The 19,041-nt window shown below is 49.0% G+C and overlaps 2 protein-coding genes across 2 annotated transcripts in view; both read left to right on the forward strand.

Moving 5' to 3' along the window:
- Nucleotides 1-398: 398 nt before the first annotated feature.
- WBP2 (WW domain binding protein 2) lies at nt 399-5,502 on the forward strand. Its single transcript, XM_010177382.2, has 7 exons — nt 399-503; nt 1,056-1,191; nt 2,787-2,879; nt 3,184-3,300; nt 3,737-3,859; nt 4,992-5,068; nt 5,251-5,502. Exons 1-7 carry the CDS (start codon nt 402-404, stop codon nt 5,302-5,304), a joined length of 702 nt encoding a protein of 233 aa, XP_010175684.1. The 5' UTR covers nt 399-401; the 3' UTR covers nt 5,305-5,502.
- Nucleotides 5,503-15,723: 10,221 nt separating this feature from the next.
- The window catches only part of UNC13D (unc-13 homolog D), a gene marked incomplete at its 3' end in the record, with an annotated part of 10,557 nt that continues 7,239 nt past the window's right edge, over nt 15,724-19,041 (forward strand). The window contains exons 1-3 of the mRNA XM_010177383.2: nt 15,724-15,780; nt 18,329-18,361; nt 18,627-18,734. Of these exons, the coding sequence (XP_010175685.2) occupies nt 15,724-15,780; nt 18,329-18,361; nt 18,627-18,734 (198 nt within the window). The remainder of the gene's footprint in view (nt 15,781-18,328; nt 18,362-18,626; nt 18,735-19,041) is intronic.

Genomic DNA, 19,041 nt, shown 5'->3' on the forward strand with positions numbered 1-19,041 from the left:
GAACCATATTAGGGAACTGATCCAGCAGAAATGCAGCATAACTTTAAAAAAAAAGTGTGTGTATATATATATATGTGTGTGTCTTGAGATCTTGATCAGTTCAGTTGACTCAATTCACCATCTGGCTATGCAGACAGTGGTAGCTATGCCAGCACATCATGGAAGGAACACAAGGCTGAGAACAAGCAGCCAGTACTACTGAAATTGCTACTGCCAACAAAAAAGAAAATAAAATTAAATTTAAAAAAAGGCAAGTCAGGCTAATTTTGTCTGCAGAACACTGGCCTGAGGTTAAAGGCAGCTTTGGTAGGTCAGTGGACTTAGACACATGTTGCACTTCTGCCTTGAGCTGTCACACTGTAACACAGTGTTTGTTCTCTCTTCTTGTTTGCAGCATTTTGATGACCTATGATCACGTAGAAATTACCTTCAGTGATATCGAACCTATGCCAGATGCCTTCAAAGGGACCAAGAAGGGGAGTGTTTTCTTGACTCCCTACCGAGTAAGTAGTAAAAGGCTTTATCTTGTGTAAGGAGATAAAGGCTCTTGGTGATTCTGTATATAAATGTCCTCAACGCATGACAGTCAGGATAATCTACTACCCCTTGAAGTACAGCTCATCCTCTCCCTCCAGGGACCATTGTGAATTTATTGCATATCCTGTCTATTTGTCAAAAGATAATAAATCTGATTAGTTCTCATCCAGGCAGCTGTTTAGTCCATCAGGCATCTTCAAGATTGGAAATTAGAGATGGTCTGGAAACGCTGAATGCAACAGCACAGCTACTAAATCCTGACTGTGTGGAGCAGCGAGTTCTCTGGAAGCTGGGAGGGGTATGATCTGAGCAAGGGCAGTTTTTGTGGATGGTTTTATTACCTTGAGGCTTCAGTTTGCCCTTGTGGCTGCTCCATGTAGCTTTTGGCTTCCAGAACTGACAAGGAGCTTCAGATGTGGGAGGAGTTTCAGTTCATCGGAAAGTCTCTTCAGATAATAAATCGGGGCTGTGTTTCCTGTTTGTTTTAAATACCCTTTGTCATGTTATTTTCTTTTCAGGTGATCTTTGTGTCGAAGGGAAAGGATGCTATGCAATCTTTCATGATGCCCTTTTATTTGTTGAAAGATTGTGAGATTAAGCAACCTGTCTTTGGAGCAAATTATATCAAGGGTACGGTGAAGGCAGAGGCAGGAGGTATGTACAGTACAGATGTATGTTCTGTGTCTTAGCTCAGCTGCACATTTCATAGCAAAGTGTCCAGTGTAACCGAAACTGGATAGTGAGTGACAAACCCAACACACTGACAAAACGGGTTTTTACAGTCCTGCTAGAATGTGTTTCTTTCTTTGAAACTAGCAGCTAAAAATATTCCCCTTATCTGCTCCCTGTACAGTTACAATGAGCAGCTCTGTTCTGCAGCTGATCTCATTCCTGCCCTCTCTGCCAAACCCTGAGTTCAGTCAGCCAAGTGATCTCACCCAGTAACCATCAGAGCGCGGTCAGCAGGGGCGAGGATGTTGTTTAGCTTTGGTCACTTGGGGTTACCTGTTCATTCTGCATCCAGACCCTCCTGTGCCAAAGACTCGTGATCCTTTCTGGATCTGTTTGGGTTTTCAAGTGCAGATCTCCAGAGCACTGTTGTCCATCATCAATTTCTTGTGCAATTCAAGGAAAGGCATGCTATTGCTGTGCTGCATCTTAGCACTAAAAATGATACTTGGAAGGGTATGGACTGTCTTGAAATTGGGGAACCTTCAAGGTGTGGTTTCATATTATATTCAGTTAAAATGTTGTGGTAGACATTTTCAAGAAGAACTTTTTTTAATTACTGTTTTATGCCTCTCTCTATTACCAAAGGCACATAGTTCAGTAAACTTTCATCCCCAGCTTGATTTAGTCCATTAGTTCTGGCCCTGAAATCACAGTGTGGCACATACTTCAGTCTATAATCCTGAAATCAGCCTTGTAGCTTCTGTGTGGGACCATCCAGGGCGAGAGGAAGCTCGAGCAGCAACGACAAACTCTAAACTGTGTGAAAGGCAAACGGCTTTAGCTAAATCTCTGTGAGTTTTCCCCAGAGGCTGTCTCCTTTAATGAGGATGTAGCTTTCGCAGCCATGAGAGTCTAGTTTAGCTCCAAAGGCTCTTTAATCTACGTGTCCCTGTTTCAGCACTGACACAGCTTCTGCTTTGAAGCATTGTTGGGACTCTGGGCTGTGCATGTTTTTCTTTGTTACTCTGTAATGTGAGATGTCACTAAGTTTTTTTATTATTATTATTATTATCCTGACTTGAAATATCTTCTATGGACTCTAATGCATTTATGTGGACCGTGTTTTTCATTAAGCTCTTTGCTTCACTGGGCACTCCAACTCCCAAACTAATTTGTAGCTGACAGTTAGGTGTAGTTGCAAAGACTTTTTAGCAAATGGGATTAACAAAATCCCTCTCTTCTGCACTGATCTGATACAAAGCTGGAGCAAACCCAGCGTGCCTGATAGCTCGGTCTGTTGGCAGCTGGTGTGGAAACAGGCACTACTTCAGTGAGCTTTTGAATGTCTCCTCAGTGATGTTCCTTCTTCAGGTGTCTCTTGACCTGAAAATTCCACTCAATGTGACTTTTTCTGATAAAGGGGAATTCTGCCATGTTATCTGCATTTTTTTTTCTTGGATATTTGGGATAAGCTCTTTAAAGAATTATATACAGGGCATCTGTAGATAAAACATGAAAGCTAAATAACATCCAAACAGCTTCTCCTTGCTTCTGAGTTTCATCTTTCCTCCCTGCAGGTGGCTGGGAAGGATCTGCCACGTTCAAGATGGCCTTTTCAGCTGGGGGTGCTATCGAGTTTGGGCAGCGCATGCTGCAGGTGGCATCACAAGGTAGGGGAGTCTGTGGTGTCTGCCAGAGAGCTTTGTGGTTTCAGGAGGCCTTGCCTTCATCTCACAGCAAGGGCAGGTTTAGGTTGCTACAGGTTGGATTCAAATCCGTGCGAGTTTCAGGCTGTATCTGGAACTTGCTTACTTTAAAAAATAGCTTTTTTAATGCATCCATTGAACAGGAGATTTATTGTGATGGAGCTTGTTTGTTTTTCAGATAAGGACTCTTGAGTTTGTTTTAGTTCTTGGTCTGCATTTGATGAAGGCTTGATGTTCTGATGAGGTCACCTTATTTTTCCTTTTCCAGTCTCCAGAGGTGAAATACCCAATGGAGCTTACGGCTATTCCTACGTGCCAAATGGCTCCTATGCTTTTGCACCAACTGCTGCTAACGGGGGCTATGCATACCCACCACCTCCTCCTGGTGAGTCTGGGAGTTGGGGATGGGGATTGTTCTAGTTAGCAAGAGTTAAAATTGGTAAAAAAGGGAAGAAACACAAATTTTACGTCATGTTTTAGATTGGATCCGATGCCTTGTGCAAGTTGTGTTCTCGGCTTAATTCTATTTGCCTTTGGCTTGTTTTCATAGAATCATAGAATGGTTTGGGTTGGAAGGGACCTTGAAGCTCATCCAGTCCCAACCCCCCTGCCATCAGCAGGGACACCTTCCACTAGACCAGGTTGCTCAAAGCCTCATCCAGCCTGGCCTTGAACACTTGCAGGGAGGAGCAGCCACAGCTTCTCTGGGCAACCTGGGCCAGTGTCTCACCACCCTCACAGTGAAGATTGTTTTGACTCTATGCTGTGACTCACCCAAAGGAATTAAAAGTCTTTTGCTGTGTTCTTTCCTTTCCTGACAGAGTTTTATCCTGGCCCTCCTGTGGTGGATGGAGACATGGGTTACATGCACCTTCCACCCCCACCGTACCCGGGGCCCATGGAACCCCCCGTCAGCGGTCCAGACCTGCCCGCCACTTCTGCAGGTAAGAAGTGTGTTCAGGTGAATTGCCTCACAACTGTTTTGTTACCCATGAAACCGACATTGTGTCTTGTCTGTTATCTCTTGGGGAACTTGGAATCAACTCAGAAGCTCCACTTAGAAATTTAAAATTGTTTAGGAGAGGGATTAGGGAGCTTCCCTAGTCTACAGCCTTGTATATCCAGCCCAGTCTGGAGGCCAGCCTGGTTCTTTTCAGTGTAGACACCAGTAGCAGATATTTTTGCAGCTGGATTTATTCGTGTTGTGACAGAAAACATACAGTTTGTGATTCTCCTAATCTTGCTCTGATAGTGGAATAAAAAGACATTGATGGTGAAATGTGTTTTTAGTCCATTTTAGTTAAAATGTGGAGTTGCTGATACTCACTCCCCCTTCCCCCATTTCACTCTAACCTGAATACTTTTGCTTAAACAATATGAAACAGATGATGGAAAGAAGCTGGGGCAATACCAGTCTCATTTTTACTCATTTGGGAATTATTGCCATGATTTTAAACATGGTTTTAAAAGGTTTGAACGTGGGGTGGGAAAGAGCTTTTGTGGTTGGACGCAACCGTAGATCTGTCGCAGATAAGGATATTTGTCTGGGTAAGGATTTAGCTCCTCTCTTGGGTTTGAATAAACAACCAACCATCTTTGGATTATTATTTGGAAAGTGGTGTTGTACAAGATTTTTGTATTCTGCAGAAATAGAGGATCTGGATTATCTTCATAACATTCCCATCTTTAAAGTATGAATCCCCCGAGCTGCTGTAAACTTGTGCTGATATTTGTTTTGTCTTGTGTTTTCGCTCCCAAGAAGGATGGTTTGTTGACTGCTTTTTTAAGGGGTATTGTCTGTATTCAGGCAAAACAGCTGTTAGCATTTACTTGTTGGCTAACAGGCAAGTCCCAGGTGACATTTACAAACTAAATCTTGGCCTGTTTCACTTCGGACTTGACAATCCTGTGGCAACTGGAAGAGATAATACTCAATTGTCATATTTGTTGTCGCTATTTTGCAACTCAAGTGTTTGGTCATAGTAACACTTGATAGCCAGGAATATGTGGAGTTTTTGTTAGATTGTAAAAGCTCTCTTTGTGTCCCTAAATCTGTAACTTCTCTTTCTGTGACAGCTGAAGCGAAGGCTGCTGAAGCTGCTGCCAGTGCTTACTACAGCCCAGGCAACCCACGTAATGTCTACATGCCCACGGTAAGCTCCTGTGTCATTCTGGGTTTGCAGTGTGAGCCCAAGTGTGTATTTAGCAGTTCTTTTTCTCAATGACACAACAAAGCTTCTCTGAATTCATTTTATTGGGGGTTTTTTTGTTTGTTTGTTTTTGGTTTTGCTTTTCTTAACCATGAATTGATGTTCTTTTATGGTCTTTGTTTCAGGACCAGCCACCCCCTCCTCCATACTTCCCACCAGAGGACAAGAAAAACCAATAAGCTAATACAAAACTTCTCCACAACTCATTGCTTTCTTACTTCCCATTTTGGCAGAATCTTGGGGCATGGTCCATAGCACTGCGGAGTAGAACCTTCCCCCAAGGCACGTTGCTTTCATGGACTCTAGTGGTAGATACATGCAGAGCAAGGGGAGAGAGAGATTTCAGCAGCCTGGGTGACCTCACAGAGCTGTGAGGGTTTGCTGTCCTGCTGCAGTATTCCCTTCTCCCTGTGCACAGCATTGCTAGAGCTGGAGGTTCTCTTCATCTGTCATTGTTTCCTGTATGTTTTTTTTTCTTTTAATACTTAAATTATACCTCTTCAGAGTAAGCATCTGCTCCAAACTGATAATAATATGCTCATAACATGGAAACAAGGGTCTTGGGGGGGGGTGGGAGGTGTCTTGAATTTATCTTAGTGTGCAGCCAAGAGCATCTCTGGATACAGGGATGTCTCTGGATATTCCTCTCAACCCAGAGTATCACATCCAACTTTTTCCTCTGCTACTGAGAAAGGGCTTCAAAGGGGACCTTTGGGATCTCAAAGGAAATAGATGTCTATAACATCTTTCAGATATCTGTTAACTTTCTTGTTTTGGTTTTTTTTTTTTTTTTTTATCAAAGTCATTCCTGACAATCATAGCAAATAATCTGGTAGCCCTCCAGATTTTCCTGCTGTGCACTGTGTATGATGATGATGATGATGATGATGAGCTTCCCTTCCTGAGAAAATATACTTCTCTTTACAGGGTTGATTAGTAGCATCTCACTAGTTATAGATCATCTGGGAACACTAACATTCTGTTGTCTCTTTTTTTTCCAGTTAGATATGTGGGCTTGAGATCAGCAAGTCCTGAATATTCTCTTTCTAGTCTATAATGCACTTTTTGGTTATTGTTTTTTTTTCTTTGCTGTAACACAAGTTACACTTTTTGGCCAGTGAAGCGTCTTACTGCTGTGATTTAACTGGTGAATTAATTAATAGCTAACAGGGAGGGGGGGAAATAGTTGCTTTACTTCTGCCCTGGAAGCACTTGAGAGAATATGCAAAATGTTGGAATAAGCTGTTAGGCATGACTGAGCTGCTCATTGGAATGTTGTTGAATGCTGTTCCTGGATCAGCTGTGAATTTACTTTCCAGTAATTTGAACGTGGGCTCCTTGGACTGAGAGTTCAAGCGTTTTCCTTCCGTAGCCTTGATTCATTGATCTCGTTAGCGATGACTCCGGTACACGGAACCTCTGCAGGACTGATCAGAATCCAGGTTGTAAAACTTTGAGTTGTACAAAGCTTTGCACAAATCAGACTTCACTGACTTCTGAACAACTGTGAGAGAGAAAATCCTTCCCAGCAAGTGTGGAGAAAGATTGTGTGCTAGGAAACTGCCGAGACTTGCTGCATGCAGCCTGCTTGGAGAGAAAAAAGGTCCACCTCTTGTTTTCTTTTTGTTTGAGTCTAGCTGATTAATCAAATTGCTACTGTCTGTGCACTGACTTTTCTAGAATTGCTACTGCAGTGATATAAAGAAAATGGTTATTTAAAAAAAATATATTTATTTTGAAAATGTTTTATTAATATATTAATGTGAAATGACTTTTGAATGCAGATTTGTTTTGCCAAGACTATGAAGTAAAGAAAAATCAGCTCAAAACTTAGGGTGTTTGTGCATCTGTGTGTGAGCGGGCAACTTGATGGTGACTTAGTAGCTTTGGATGGGGAGAGGGAGAATTAAACAGGAAAATCACTTGGATTTTGTTCTGGGCTATTTGTTGATGACATTAGTCACTTGATTTCTCTTGACTGACTTTGTGAAAGGAAAATAAGATGTTAAAATCTTTTAACAGACACCCATTTTGCAATTCCTGTTGTAAACCAGTAAGGCAGCTGCTTAACACTTTACCCAGATGTTACCTAGATGGTTTTTCCAGTCCCATTGTCCTTGTAAAAGTTGAAGCCTATTGCTAGAAGCAGTTGAGGGACACGGTGCAGTTGTTGCCTCTAAAATATGTCTCTAATTAGAAGCAATCCATAATTTTATTTTATTTTAAGTGTGCTGAGGTGCCTGGGAAGTTCTGCTCAGTTAGATCTGAGCTCTCTAAGGTGCTGTGAGCTACCTGGTAGCTCTTCTCCCTGTAGAAGTGGGGAGTTCAGGGTACTTGGGCAGTGTGAGGCACTCCTGGGGGTGCTGCAGGAGCAGCCCAGGAGCTGGTACCCGTTCTGTGTGGGCAGCACTCGGCACGTCAGCACAGTTTGGCAGGGCAGGAGAAGGTGTTCCACGTGGGATCTGGTCCTGTGGTTACTCAGGTGAGGTGTGTCCCCCAAGTTTGCACTGAGGTGTCAAACAAAAGTGACTCAGAAGCTGCTCTACAGGTACCATCCAAACCTTGCTTGGCTTCATTCCTCTTCCCAGCTGCTGCTAGCTGCCTTAATTCTCGTGAACTCCCTGAGCAACTGAGGTGGACGTCTTCCAGATTCTGCACTCCTCCTCCATCACTTTGGACTCTCAAGTCCCCCCACGTGGCTGTTTTATTGCATTTTAAGACTGGTTGAGCCACTTGGGTTTGTTTTCTGTAGCAAGAAGTGGGTGGAGAAGGAAAACAGTAAGAGAGAAAATGTTACATCCCAGTAGGAACCTCATAAAACTTGTTTTGTGAATTAAATTACTTCAGATCGAGGTTTCCTGAATCACATCAATCCAACTGTAAGATGCTGCAGAGACCTCTCTGTACTCTGGTCTCTTTTAAAATGGCTTCCTCCCAGTTGCCCTCAACTTCCAGACAGATAATCCTGGAAAATACAGATTGCACCAAGTTTCTGTGTCTCTTGCCCAGCGCCACTCACTGTGCAGCTCCTGTACCAACAATCAGCACAAACCCATCAGGTTTTTAAAAAAATCTTTCCTCAGCTAAGTGTGCTTGAGAGAAGAAACATTTAAATATCTGCTCTGATGCAAACTTGGCTTCATGGTTCAAGCTGAGTGTCTCCTCTGTTAGTGTGGACACATGGTAAGATCTGCAGAGAGACCACGAGGTTTGCTGCCTGGAAAAAGGAAAATATGTTGAGAGGATGAGTCAGGGTGGAATAAATGAAATATTCCTCTCCACCATGGGTGTTAGTGAGCTAAATCAGCAGCTTTTGGGTCGTGAGCTTCTTGCAATGGTTTGTTGGTGAATGTCCATGTTCCTCTGGGCTGGAGCTTGGTGTGGTCCGTGGGGAGGTGAGAAGGAACAAGCCAAAATAAAGAGACTGATCATGGACTTCTTGGTGCGTTTGGGACACCCTGATGAGAAGTGAAGCACATTTTGGGAATGCTGAAGCTGAGGGGCCAAAAGGCTGAGCAAAGCTCACGTGGGTGTTTGGTTGAGCAGAGCAGCATGATTCAGGAGAGTGCAGATTTTGGCCAAATAGATGTTGATGAGAATCCCTCATTAAAACCTGAAAACCCAGGTGCCATCTCCCTGATGGGAACTGAGAGCTCTGCTTTGGAAAGGGCCTGGAGAGGGTGGAAGGGTCAACCCATCCTGCTGCCCACGTAGGAGATTTTAAATATTTAAAGCAGGGAAGTGCAGTTGAAAGTCTGTTTCTGCTCTGGAAGTGGGGAGGGAGTAGGGCAGGAGGAAATGTTGTGCATTAATGTGTCTCCAAATCCGGTCTCTGCTTGAATGATTAATCAGCTGTGCCGCAGAAAGGCTGTCGTGGGAGAGCCTGATCAGTACCATTAAATTCCAATATCTGGATGCTATTGTAGCATTGAACAAGAGGGGAGGGAGCTGTTACTGTTGGATCCAGTTAATCTTTTGGCTTAGACAGGTTTTCTGCCACTGGGTACAGTTCTGTCTCCTTGATGTGACTTTAGCTTTTCATATGAGAAGATCACTGCACCTTGTGCCTGCTTCCCCGCTCTGAATACGCGGCTGGTTCCCTCCTCCCTGGGACTGTGGTGTAACCAAGTATTTCTAAAGGGCTTTCAAATCTTACGCAAAAAAACTTGTTGCTGCAGGAACTACTTGCAGATTTCCTACTATCGGCCCTGAAATCTTGCTGATATCCCTGGGGAAGGTCTTTACCGTGGAAGGACAAGGCGTGTATGTTCTTGCTCAGGGTTGCCTCCAGCCAAAGGAAGAGAACAAACCCTCCTCCTCATTCTCCACACCATTCTGCCCAGATTTTACTTTGAGCACTCCCATTTCTTGCAACTTATTACAAATAAAATAAAATAGTTATTTTGCATTAAATCCTTTATAGCTGGGGGGATGCACTGAGTGGTCACAGGGACTGTGGTGTCCTCTGTGTCCATGAGAACTCTCTGAGCAGTAGACAGTCAAATTGCATCTCTGCCACGTGATGGACACCGTGATTTATGAGCTATGGCTTGCAGCATCAGCTCCCTTCGCAAGCGCTGCCGGAGGTGGCGGGAGGTGTGGGGAGAAGTTTGGACCCAGCAATTCCTAGAGCAGCCGGGAGCAGAACCAGCCCTCGGCGGTGAGCAGCTCGCCTTGGCTGATGTGCTCAGGTCACGTCAGAGGCACCTCCAGCCATAAACAACAGACAGGTTGGTGTTAGGAGATGGGTTTTGCTAAGATAGGCTGCGACCAAGAGGTGATTTCAGCTCTAAAGCTGTATGAGGTGACAGATGTGGGGTTTTTGTGGGTTGGTGTGAAGTGCTGGGACATGCACAGCAGAGATCTTCATTTCAGGGAAGGGGTTTCTTTGCAGCCATACTGGGTATTACCCGTCTGCTCTCCTGTGTGTCAGCTCGAAGAGCTGCTGTCATAAGACTGAACTGGAAACCGGTATTTCAGCACCCTCCTTGCTCAAGGGCCGTCACTGTGCTGCCGAGAGACGCCGCAGCGGGAGGTGAAGAGACCCACGGGACGACAAACAGGCGTGGGGACTCCCTTCTGCTTGGGCTGCTGGATCTCACGCCTTGGGGTGCAAACAGACCAGGATCCATCTCTGCTGTGTCCTCCCACCCACCCACCTGCCATTTCCAACACTGGATGCTGGAGCAAAAGGTATCGACTTGGACTCCCATTTGTGAGCTCAGTTCAACAAATTCCATCTTTCTAAACCTTTCCTTTCCCTTGCTCAAGTCCATCTTTCCTCCTCCTCCTCCTCCAGGTACTTTGCTTGATAAGGGCTGGGCTTTGGCTGGGACTCAGAAGCTCTCCCTGCGGCACAAATCAGCTCCAATAACATTCCAAGCTTCTGGCATGTCTGTCTGGGATCCAGGGGTGGTGGTGGGGGTTCAGCTCTTGGATCCTCCTTCTGTCATCCAAACGTGCAGCTCCGTGGAGCTTGTTGGGCTCCTCAGGGGTCTTTGACATGCGTGTGGGGAGAGGTGGTGGTGGAAAAGCTGTGGGGGGGACTGTTTTGGTGCTGAAGTTGGTCAATAATTTGGCGCATGTGCTCCGGGATAAGCACAAAGCTGCTGAATATGCCCCATGGGGCGTGCCTGGTCAGCCCCGTGTTCTTCTACCTTCACAGGCATCCACCCTGGTCCCCTCTTGGCTCATGCATGTGCTGTAGGTCCTGCTACTCTGACCTCAGTGCCCCAAACCAGCAGATGAAATGGCCTTGAAATCTGTGTCCCACCTTTCCTGTCCCTGCGGTGAGGGAATGATAAATCCAGTGGCCAACACTGAATTAATCTCACCAGGAGAGGGAGGTGGAAGAAATATTTGCTGTGTACAGGTAGCACGTGGCAGTGATGGAGAACACACTGTAAAGCTGTCACGGGGCCCTGCGAGGCAAATAAATGACATCCAGGTCTATAGATGAAGATTGTGACCTCCTAAAGGACAAGGCAGACTGCTTCAAGGGGGGCTGTGCTCTCCCCCTGCCTTGTGCTGCCGTGCAGGGAGCCAGACGAAGTGTTTGATGGTGTCTGGGCAGGTCAGCCCTGTGCTCTGGGTCCCTGGGGGACAGCAGGGAAGTGGGTCAGGGTGGGCAGGACACGCTGTGCTTCCTCCATTGGGACCCAGCCAGCTCCTTGGGTAGCTGGAGCAGCTCTGAGAGCTTGACCTCACAGCAGTGTTTCCTCTGGAGGGGCTGGGGTTGGCTGATGAAGCCCCTCCTGGGTGAGTGGAGTGCTGAGTGCCTCGTGGGCAGCGTGGCCGGAGTCATCCTCACACATCCCTGCTGTGGAGCTGGCAGGTCTCACGCCAAACCCGTGCTCCAAACCCACCCAGGGTTCCTGGGGGACATCCAGATTTCACAACCACCCTACCCAGCGTGGGTGGCTGGAAGTCCCCTTTGCTCTTCCCAGAAGGACGGGCTTTGCCTTGACGTCCTTCTAAGATGACCCAAATGGGGTGGGGGGTGCTGTGTCCCCCCACTTCTTCCCACGTACCCTCTTTTTTGTGAGGTGCACTCAGAACGCTCGGGAGAACCTCGAGAAGGAAAGATGTGGGGTTAGAGCAGAAATAACTGGAAAGGCCCATAGGAGACAAGGAGGGGAGGTGCCTGATACCCCTTCTGGGTATGAAATTGGTGATCCCAACACATGCAGCACACGAAGGTCCCTGGGGGTGTTCCCCCAACTGGGCAGCCCAGAGGAGGGGGAGCAGGACCCATCCCTGCTCTCATTTGAAACCACCTTCCTCTCCCCTGCCCCGTGCGTTTGCTGTCTGCCTTGCCAAACTCTGGCAGGCACAGCCTGGTTTTGCAGAGTCACTGGAACCCGTGTTTAAAAGGAGAAGTGAAGGAGGGAGGGACATGTTGAAATCAATTTTTGACTATTTACCCATTTCCAGAGCAGAAACTGAGATCAGGGTGAGGGCAGACTGCGGCTCCGGGATTCTCAAGCCAAGAGGTAGGGAGATGAAGTGCTGTTAATGTTTGTTGGGGGTCCTTTCATACCAGGTTTTCCTTTAAAGGGAAGATACCCTTTAGAGAGGATGATAATGCTTGTTCTTTGGAGATCTGGTCTCTCAGCAGCGCCTATAACCCCGTATATGAGTGAGCTGTGGACTTCATTTATACTGGAATAAATATCATTTATTCCTGTCACCCCACAGGAGTATAACCCTATAGCTGTAAGGAAAATCAGTTTTCCTTTAGGATGAGTTGTTCTTAAAAGGAATGGAGGGGTTTGTTCTATATTGTGTTTACTCTATATTGTGTGTATATATGGTATTTGTCCCTGGGTAGTTATTTGGGGAGGGGGAACATTGATCTTGTGGGGAGGGGGGGGCTATTTTAGGGAATGCTGGGTTGGAAAATGATGTCCTTTTGCACCGCTCCTGACCTGGGATGTTTGGGGATGTTTTGCAAAGTCCTGGCTAGTTGTCGTGCAGGTTTGGGACATGGAGTTTATTTGGATTGGTGTTTTTTTTGATTGGGATTATTATTGGGATTATTATTTGGATTGTGTTTCCCAACCAGAAATCTCTGCTAATTCTGGAGCTGCTTTTATAAGGCTTTTCTTATTGTTTCCTGACGGAGTAATTTGAGGTGCAAATACAATGAGATATGTGAGCTCAGTGATTTTTGTCACCGGTATTTTGTGAAGCAGGTGGCTGCTGGTAAAACCCGGGGGTGGGGGGAAAAAAGGATATTTGCTGCTATTGAACCAGGATCACCAAATAACTCTCCCTTTGCACACACAGAGGCTCAAAACCACACAGGCCCTGCACAGGGACCTTCTGTAAGGGCCACGCTGGCCTGTGACAGGGACACGTGGGACGGGTGCTGCCCACCTTGCCGGGCTGTACCTGACTGTTTCCAGCCAGTGTTACAAACCAGCCCCAAGAAACACAGTGACCAGCTGGGGAACTTTCAGCAAAGTGCCTTTTAACAGACACTTCCATACCAAAGCTGAACTTTTTCTGTCTAAAACCTGCAAAACTCCAGCACAGCTGCTGGCTCCTGGCTGGAGAATGATTGCCTGACGCTTAGCAATATTTACGTTTGCGGTGGATTTTATTTCTTCAGCATTAACAAGGAGAAGGGAGGTGGATTTGAGGTTTAACTGAACTCTTAGCAGTTGTCCTCTCTGTGCTGGTTGAGGTAAAAGACATTTCTTTCAGCCCTGTTATTTTTGTGTTGGCAAGGAGCAGTGAAAGGTGTGAGCAGCTCGGGGATGCTGCCTTTATCTCTGTGCTTGCTCTTTCCTAGGCCAGATTTTTTTTTGCTTTTGCAATCAAAGCCTAAAAGCAAAGATGACAGCAATCATTTTCAGATTCCATCATGCACTTTACAGCTTTTCTTCCCACTGACAACATTTTGCACGGCACTAATGTCCCTGATCAATAAGTGGTATTTGTGTCTGTCAAGGGAGAGGGATGCAGAGCAGAAATCAGCTCCTCCGCCCTGTCCCCATCCATCAGCAAGGCAGGAGATGCTTTTAAATTGTTTGCCCAAGGTGAAGCAAAAGGATAAAAGCAGAACTGAGGCTGGCAGGGCTGGGCAAGCACCTCCGAGCATCTCTGCCAGCAGAGGGGATGTGCACTTCACGAGGCGGCTCCACCACCAAACTGGGGAGCGCAGAGGAAGTGATGGTGAAGCCCAGTTCCTCGGGGCTACTGCGCCAGTGCCTGGGGACAGTTACACAAGAGCCCTCCTGACACGGGAGTGAGCAGAAGTGTAATGAGCAGCTTTTTCCAGACCTCGAGGGGTGAATGATGGCTGTGACAGCAGGGATGCGCTTCAGCTTCTCGTTGTCTCGCTGTATCTCTGGATTTTTATTCAGTAGATCAGCTCAGCATCTCCCTGCCCTGGCAACTTGCTGTGCAACCCCTCACAGCCCTGATCCTATTCTGGGTGACCTGGATAAAGAAAACCTGCCCCCCACATCCACTGGCAGCCCTTTTTCCATCTCCTGTTCCCCCAATTTCAGGGAGCCCCTTTTGCCAGTATAACCTGTTCTTACAGGGTTTCAGGGCAAAGGGAAGTTGTATCCCCCTCAAGCAGCTAGGACAGTGCAACCTGTCTTAATTAAGGGACTAGGTGACTACAGGGATGACAGGGACTGGCTGCCTGCATCCCTCCTGCCCTCTTGCAGGGATGCTGCTGTCAGCATCCTTCTGCAGCTCTGGTTTGAGCTGGTGTGCTACCAGGTACCTCCACGCAGGTACCTCCCTGCTACTGGAGTCATCTCTTCGCAATTCCTCATATGATAGTTAAGGAGACAAATTTTCCAGTGCCATTTCCATGGTCACGGTTTCCTGTTTGGATTAAGCAGAAATCCCTGATGAGCTACGCAGGCACCACGAAACCTGATGTGGAGCCTCTGCCTCCTGTATTGCATCTGAAACATCTTGTTTATGACTTCCAGGAGTGTCTGGGGGCCAGCAGGAAGGCTGGAAAGCCAAACTCCTCTTGTAGCAGTGACATCCAAGTCTCGAGCACAGGCTGAAGTCCTTCCCCAGGCTGTGGGTCCTCCAAACCCGCACCCGAGGCTGCTCTTTGCTGTGTGTGTCAGTACATCAGACATCCTGGTGGGTGCATCCACAAATGCTGGTGCAGCTCAGCAGCCCCTCCAAACCCGCACCCGAGGCTGCTCTTTGCTGTGTGTGTCAGTACATCAGACATCCTGGAGCAAATCAGCTCTTCCCTTGGTCGTCTCCTGGGCTGTGGCTCTTCCTGATGCCCACCCGCACCTTCCCCCACCCCGTTTACCATCGATAGGGATCTGTGAGGGGAGGGTGCTGCTGCTGCTCTGTGATAGGCAACTGCCTTGCGAGCTGCAATCAGATGAAGTGTTTACAGGAGTGAGAGGTGACAGTAAAGAGTAAGTTTTAAACTCCATTTCCTGCTGGTTTTTTTCTCAGTAATTACCTCAGCCTAGACAGCCCGTTTGGGGAAATGGCCACGTGTCCTTTCCCAGTGACATCCCCAGCACATGCACTAACTGCATCAGTTCTCAGCCCAACCTTGTCCAACGTACCCAGGAGCCTCAGGGATTTCCCACCCTGCAGCTTTTGCACCAGGTTTCAAATCCCCTCCATCTCCTGGGGCTGAAGATGACTTCTGCCTTCTGTGGGGTCCCCATCTGCGCTCACAGGGTATGATGGATCCCAAATACACACCAGAGCCCAGATCCTCCACATTACCCCCACCCATTCTCCCCACCACCCCATTTCCCAGCTGGGCTTTGCCTTCTCAGGACTATTTTTGCCCACTTGCTCCCAATTCCACACTCATAAATAATAGCAGGGACTGGACGTAACATCTCCATCCAGTCTGTGCCTCCAAGTCCCCATTGCCCAAGGGCTACCCGTGCAGGACAGGGTGTTGGGAAGTGGGACCAGGGCGCCTGCGTCCCCGTGCTGCTCTCGAAGGAGGCCTGTGCACGCTTCCGCTTCTTCACATGGCCACGGTGAGATAAGGTCTGTGGTTTCCTCTGAGCCTGTGAGCGAGGGGGAGAGGTGGCAGAGCTGCAGCCGCTCCCTTGCACCGTGCCGAGCCTCTCCCCGGGATGGATGCTGCTGGCAAGACCCCTGTGGGGACCCTCCCTGGGGAGGAGAGCCCCGAGGTAGGTGGTCTTGACCCTGGGGCGCTGGGGAGTGTGTTTGGGGCGTGATGGCCTTGGGGAGGGGTCAGAGTTGGATGTGTCTGAGGGACCCCGGGGTGCAGAGCTGGGTGCTGAGGCTGTAAAAGGGGAATGAGAGAAATATGGCCGAGTCCGTGTCTCAGCTGGGAGGCTTTGTGAGGGTGGGGATGCAAGGGGGGGGGCACCCATGCGAACACGCACCCAAGGGCTGTGTGGGGGGTTGACATGGCTGCAGCTCTGTGCTGGCACTGAGGGTCCCCTCTTAGCTCGGCTACAGCTTTCCAGCACCTCCCAGCCCCTCTGGGCTCCATGCTGCCAGCAGATCCCCCAAAACCCTTCTGTTGGCCAACCCAACCCAACCCACTTCCTCTGCAGTGGCTGGACAGATGCTGTCCCCGTGTCTGCCACCGTGGAGATGGGACCCACAGCTCTGCCCACCTCTGCCCAGCGCTGCTGGGAGCATGTGGGCATGATCCCCCGTGCTGGACTCCTGGGACAATCTGTCCTGGTGGTGTCCCACCCCCAGGGACTTGTTCTCCATCCTAAGCATCAACATCTTTGCAGCCAAGCTGGCCTTCTGCACTGGTGATGCTGCTGCAGCTAATGGGGTGGGGGGGATGCTGGTGGCTGGGTCTGGACCTGGATTTAAGGAATGCTCCTGGATTTGAGCTGGACTCTTGGCCTGGGGATTAGTGGCAGTAACTGGAGTATCCTGGAGGCTCAGCTCAGCTTTGGTTCAACCCACCCCACACGCACATGGGCGAGCACAAAGCAGATCCCGCAGCAGCCACCCCCCATGGCAGAAGGGAGCAACAGGGAGCTGCTCCCCAAATCAGCAGTGATCCCCCCCTGCCCTCTCGTGCTGCTCCACTGCTGGGCCAGGAGCAGATGCTTGTGCCTTGCTGAGAAGTAACAGCACCAGAGAAATAAAGTCCTTTTTCTGTCCCCTCTGTGCTTGTGACCCTGCCCATGGGGATGCTGAAGGATTTGGGATGGGGCCGTGCCCTGGTGCAGGCAGAACGGTGTTGGGAGCAGCAGAAGGTGGACAATCCCCTGGGCAGGGGCTCTCCTGGTTGTAAGGGGTCTGTTCCCCTTTCACAGGGTGGGGCTGAGCCACTGCAGCCCCCAGCACCCACCAGCAATGACAAGAAGGGAGGTGGAGGCAGGTGGGAGAGAAGCAGCTGGAGGGTTAAACTGGCCTTGGGGTGGAAGAGTTGAGTTCAGTCCAGATGGCTGGGGGATTAGGCCAGCCCTAGATTTGCCATGAGCAAATGTTAATGTTCCACCTGGGGGTGGTGGGTTGTTTGGGGTTTTTTTTAAAGGGATCCTAAGGTCATTTCAGGGCCTGGGCTGACTCACAGGTAGGGCTGGTCTGTCTGTCCTTCTGTCCCCACCAGCCCTGGCTGAGCGGGGTGCTGGGGCTGTGCTCGGTGTGCACCCCTTGCCACACACCCCTTTTATTTTTAAAATTTCCATTATTTTTTGGCCTTGCCCCACTGTACTCCCAGAGGCTCCAGCACTGGGGGCTCTAATGGATGGATGGCACAGGGGCACCGCTCCCCCTCCTGCTGTCTGTGTCACCCAGCTCGTGGCAGTGACAAAGTCACCGTCACCCAGCCAGGCTCCACAGCAGGAACAAGTTGCTCAGCTGTGGTTGTGGCCAAATCCAGATCGTGGTTAGAGAAGCAGATGCAGGATAGGCTCAGTCTTGGTGTCAGGGAGGGAACAGGGGGTGAGGATGGGCTGAGAGCTTGGGTTTGCCAGGAAAAAGGGCATTTTTGGCACAGGTGGTTTGATCTCCCAGCCCAGATGAGTGGGAGGTGACATTTGATGTGGAGGATGACAGGGGCTGCATGGGCAGCAGGACCCCCTGGCCAGCCCTGGGGCTGAGTGCCACTGAGGCTGGGCTGTGCTTCGTTGTGTGGCACCATTTAAATTTAATTCCCTTTTGGAAAGTAAATGCTGTTGCTGATCATCCTTCAAGTGGGGATGGACCTTCAGCTTGACAATGAGCAATGTACCGTTGCAGCAGTGCTCAGTTTTCTTTCCAGCAAGGGGACTCAAATCACAAATCCTGGTGGCTTTTTGGTGTTTCCTTGCCCATAGCTGCCTTGCCCAGCCTGCAGCTCCTCACTGTGCTTTGGCCACTTGCCCTCTCCCTTGGCTGGTTACTCTCCAGCCTGATCCTGCTGGACCTGGCTGTGCCAGCTAGCAGCTCTGTGGGGTGAGAGGCTGGTGAATGGTTTTTAAAGCCTCCTATGGCTCACCCCAAATTGTTGTTGCTGTCCCTGTCACCACCTCCTTGATTAATGGGGCTCAGCAGTGAAGACCCTGTGCTGTCTTGCTGGTGGGTGATGGAGGAAGTGGTCCTTTGGCCGTGGGGTATCATGGCATCCTTTGGAGCATCCCACCCTGATGGGCTACAGGTGATGCCACCCCTGCCCAGCCCTGCCCAGCTGCAGGTTCCTCCTAAACCCACCCTCTACCATGAGACCTGACGGGAAACCTCTCTGCTTCTCTCTTTCTCCAGATGGATTTGTCCCACCGGTTCTCCAAGAGAGAGGTATGAGTGTAGCCCTGCCACGGTCTCCCTTGGTGGCACTGGAGGGGGTGGCAGGGCTGCTGGGGCTCAGGGATGTGGCTCAGCTTCTGAAGATGCTCCCCAGGGATGGCTGGTGATGGCTGGGCCGGGCTGGGTGCTGGGAGGCGGGTGGCAGGGAACCTGGGGGGGCTGGTGAGGAGGGACACCCTGCTAATCTTGGAGATGCATGGAGCAAATCCCCACTGACCTGTCCTCATGTGAGGTGTTGGTGCTCCCCCTCCCACAGCTGGCCCTGCTCTATGAGGAGGTCCTCTACACCATCCGGCACCGCCTGGGCAAGCCTGAGCACCACCACGTCGCGGACTCACAAGAGCTCTACACCTATGTGCAAAAGGTGGGTTCCCACCTCCAAAAATGGGTCCCCAGACCCTCTCCCCTGACATGTCCAACCTCCCAGCTAAAGGAGATGGGGAGCACTTGGAGGGAGCTTTTAGCGAGCACCTTAAGAGATGTAGCAGCAGCATCCAGCTGGGACAGCTTGTGGCTGGGAGAACTATTAGTCTTCGGGAGAAATATTTATCTTAGGCTTGGGATGATGGGAAGAATGTTCTCCCTTGAGAGCTTTCAGCTGCTCCCCAGCCCTTCTGCTGGGCTTTTTGCTCTTCTCTTCCCTTGAGCTGCAGCTGGTTCCCAGGGAGCGG

The sequence above is a fragment of the Antrostomus carolinensis genome, unplaced genomic scaffold, assembly GCF_000700745.2.
Source record: "Antrostomus carolinensis isolate BGI_N321 unplaced genomic scaffold, ASM70074v2 scaffold16391, whole genome shotgun sequence".
NCBI lineage: Eukaryota > Metazoa > Chordata > Aves > Caprimulgiformes > Caprimulgidae > Antrostomus > Antrostomus carolinensis.

Coding starts and splice junctions, on each gene's coding strand:
- WBP2 (XM_010177382.2), top strand. CDS start 402: ATGACCTATGATCACGTAGAAATTACCTTCAGTGATATCGAACCTATG. Junction 2,880..3,183: donor GCTGCAGGTGGCATCACAAG/GTAGGGGAGTCT, acceptor TTCCTTTTCCAG/TCTCCAGAGGTGAAATACCC. Junction 3,860..4,991: donor CCTGCCCGCCACTTCTGCAG/GTAAGAAGTGTG, acceptor TTTCTGTGACAG/CTGAAGCGAAGGCTGCTGAA.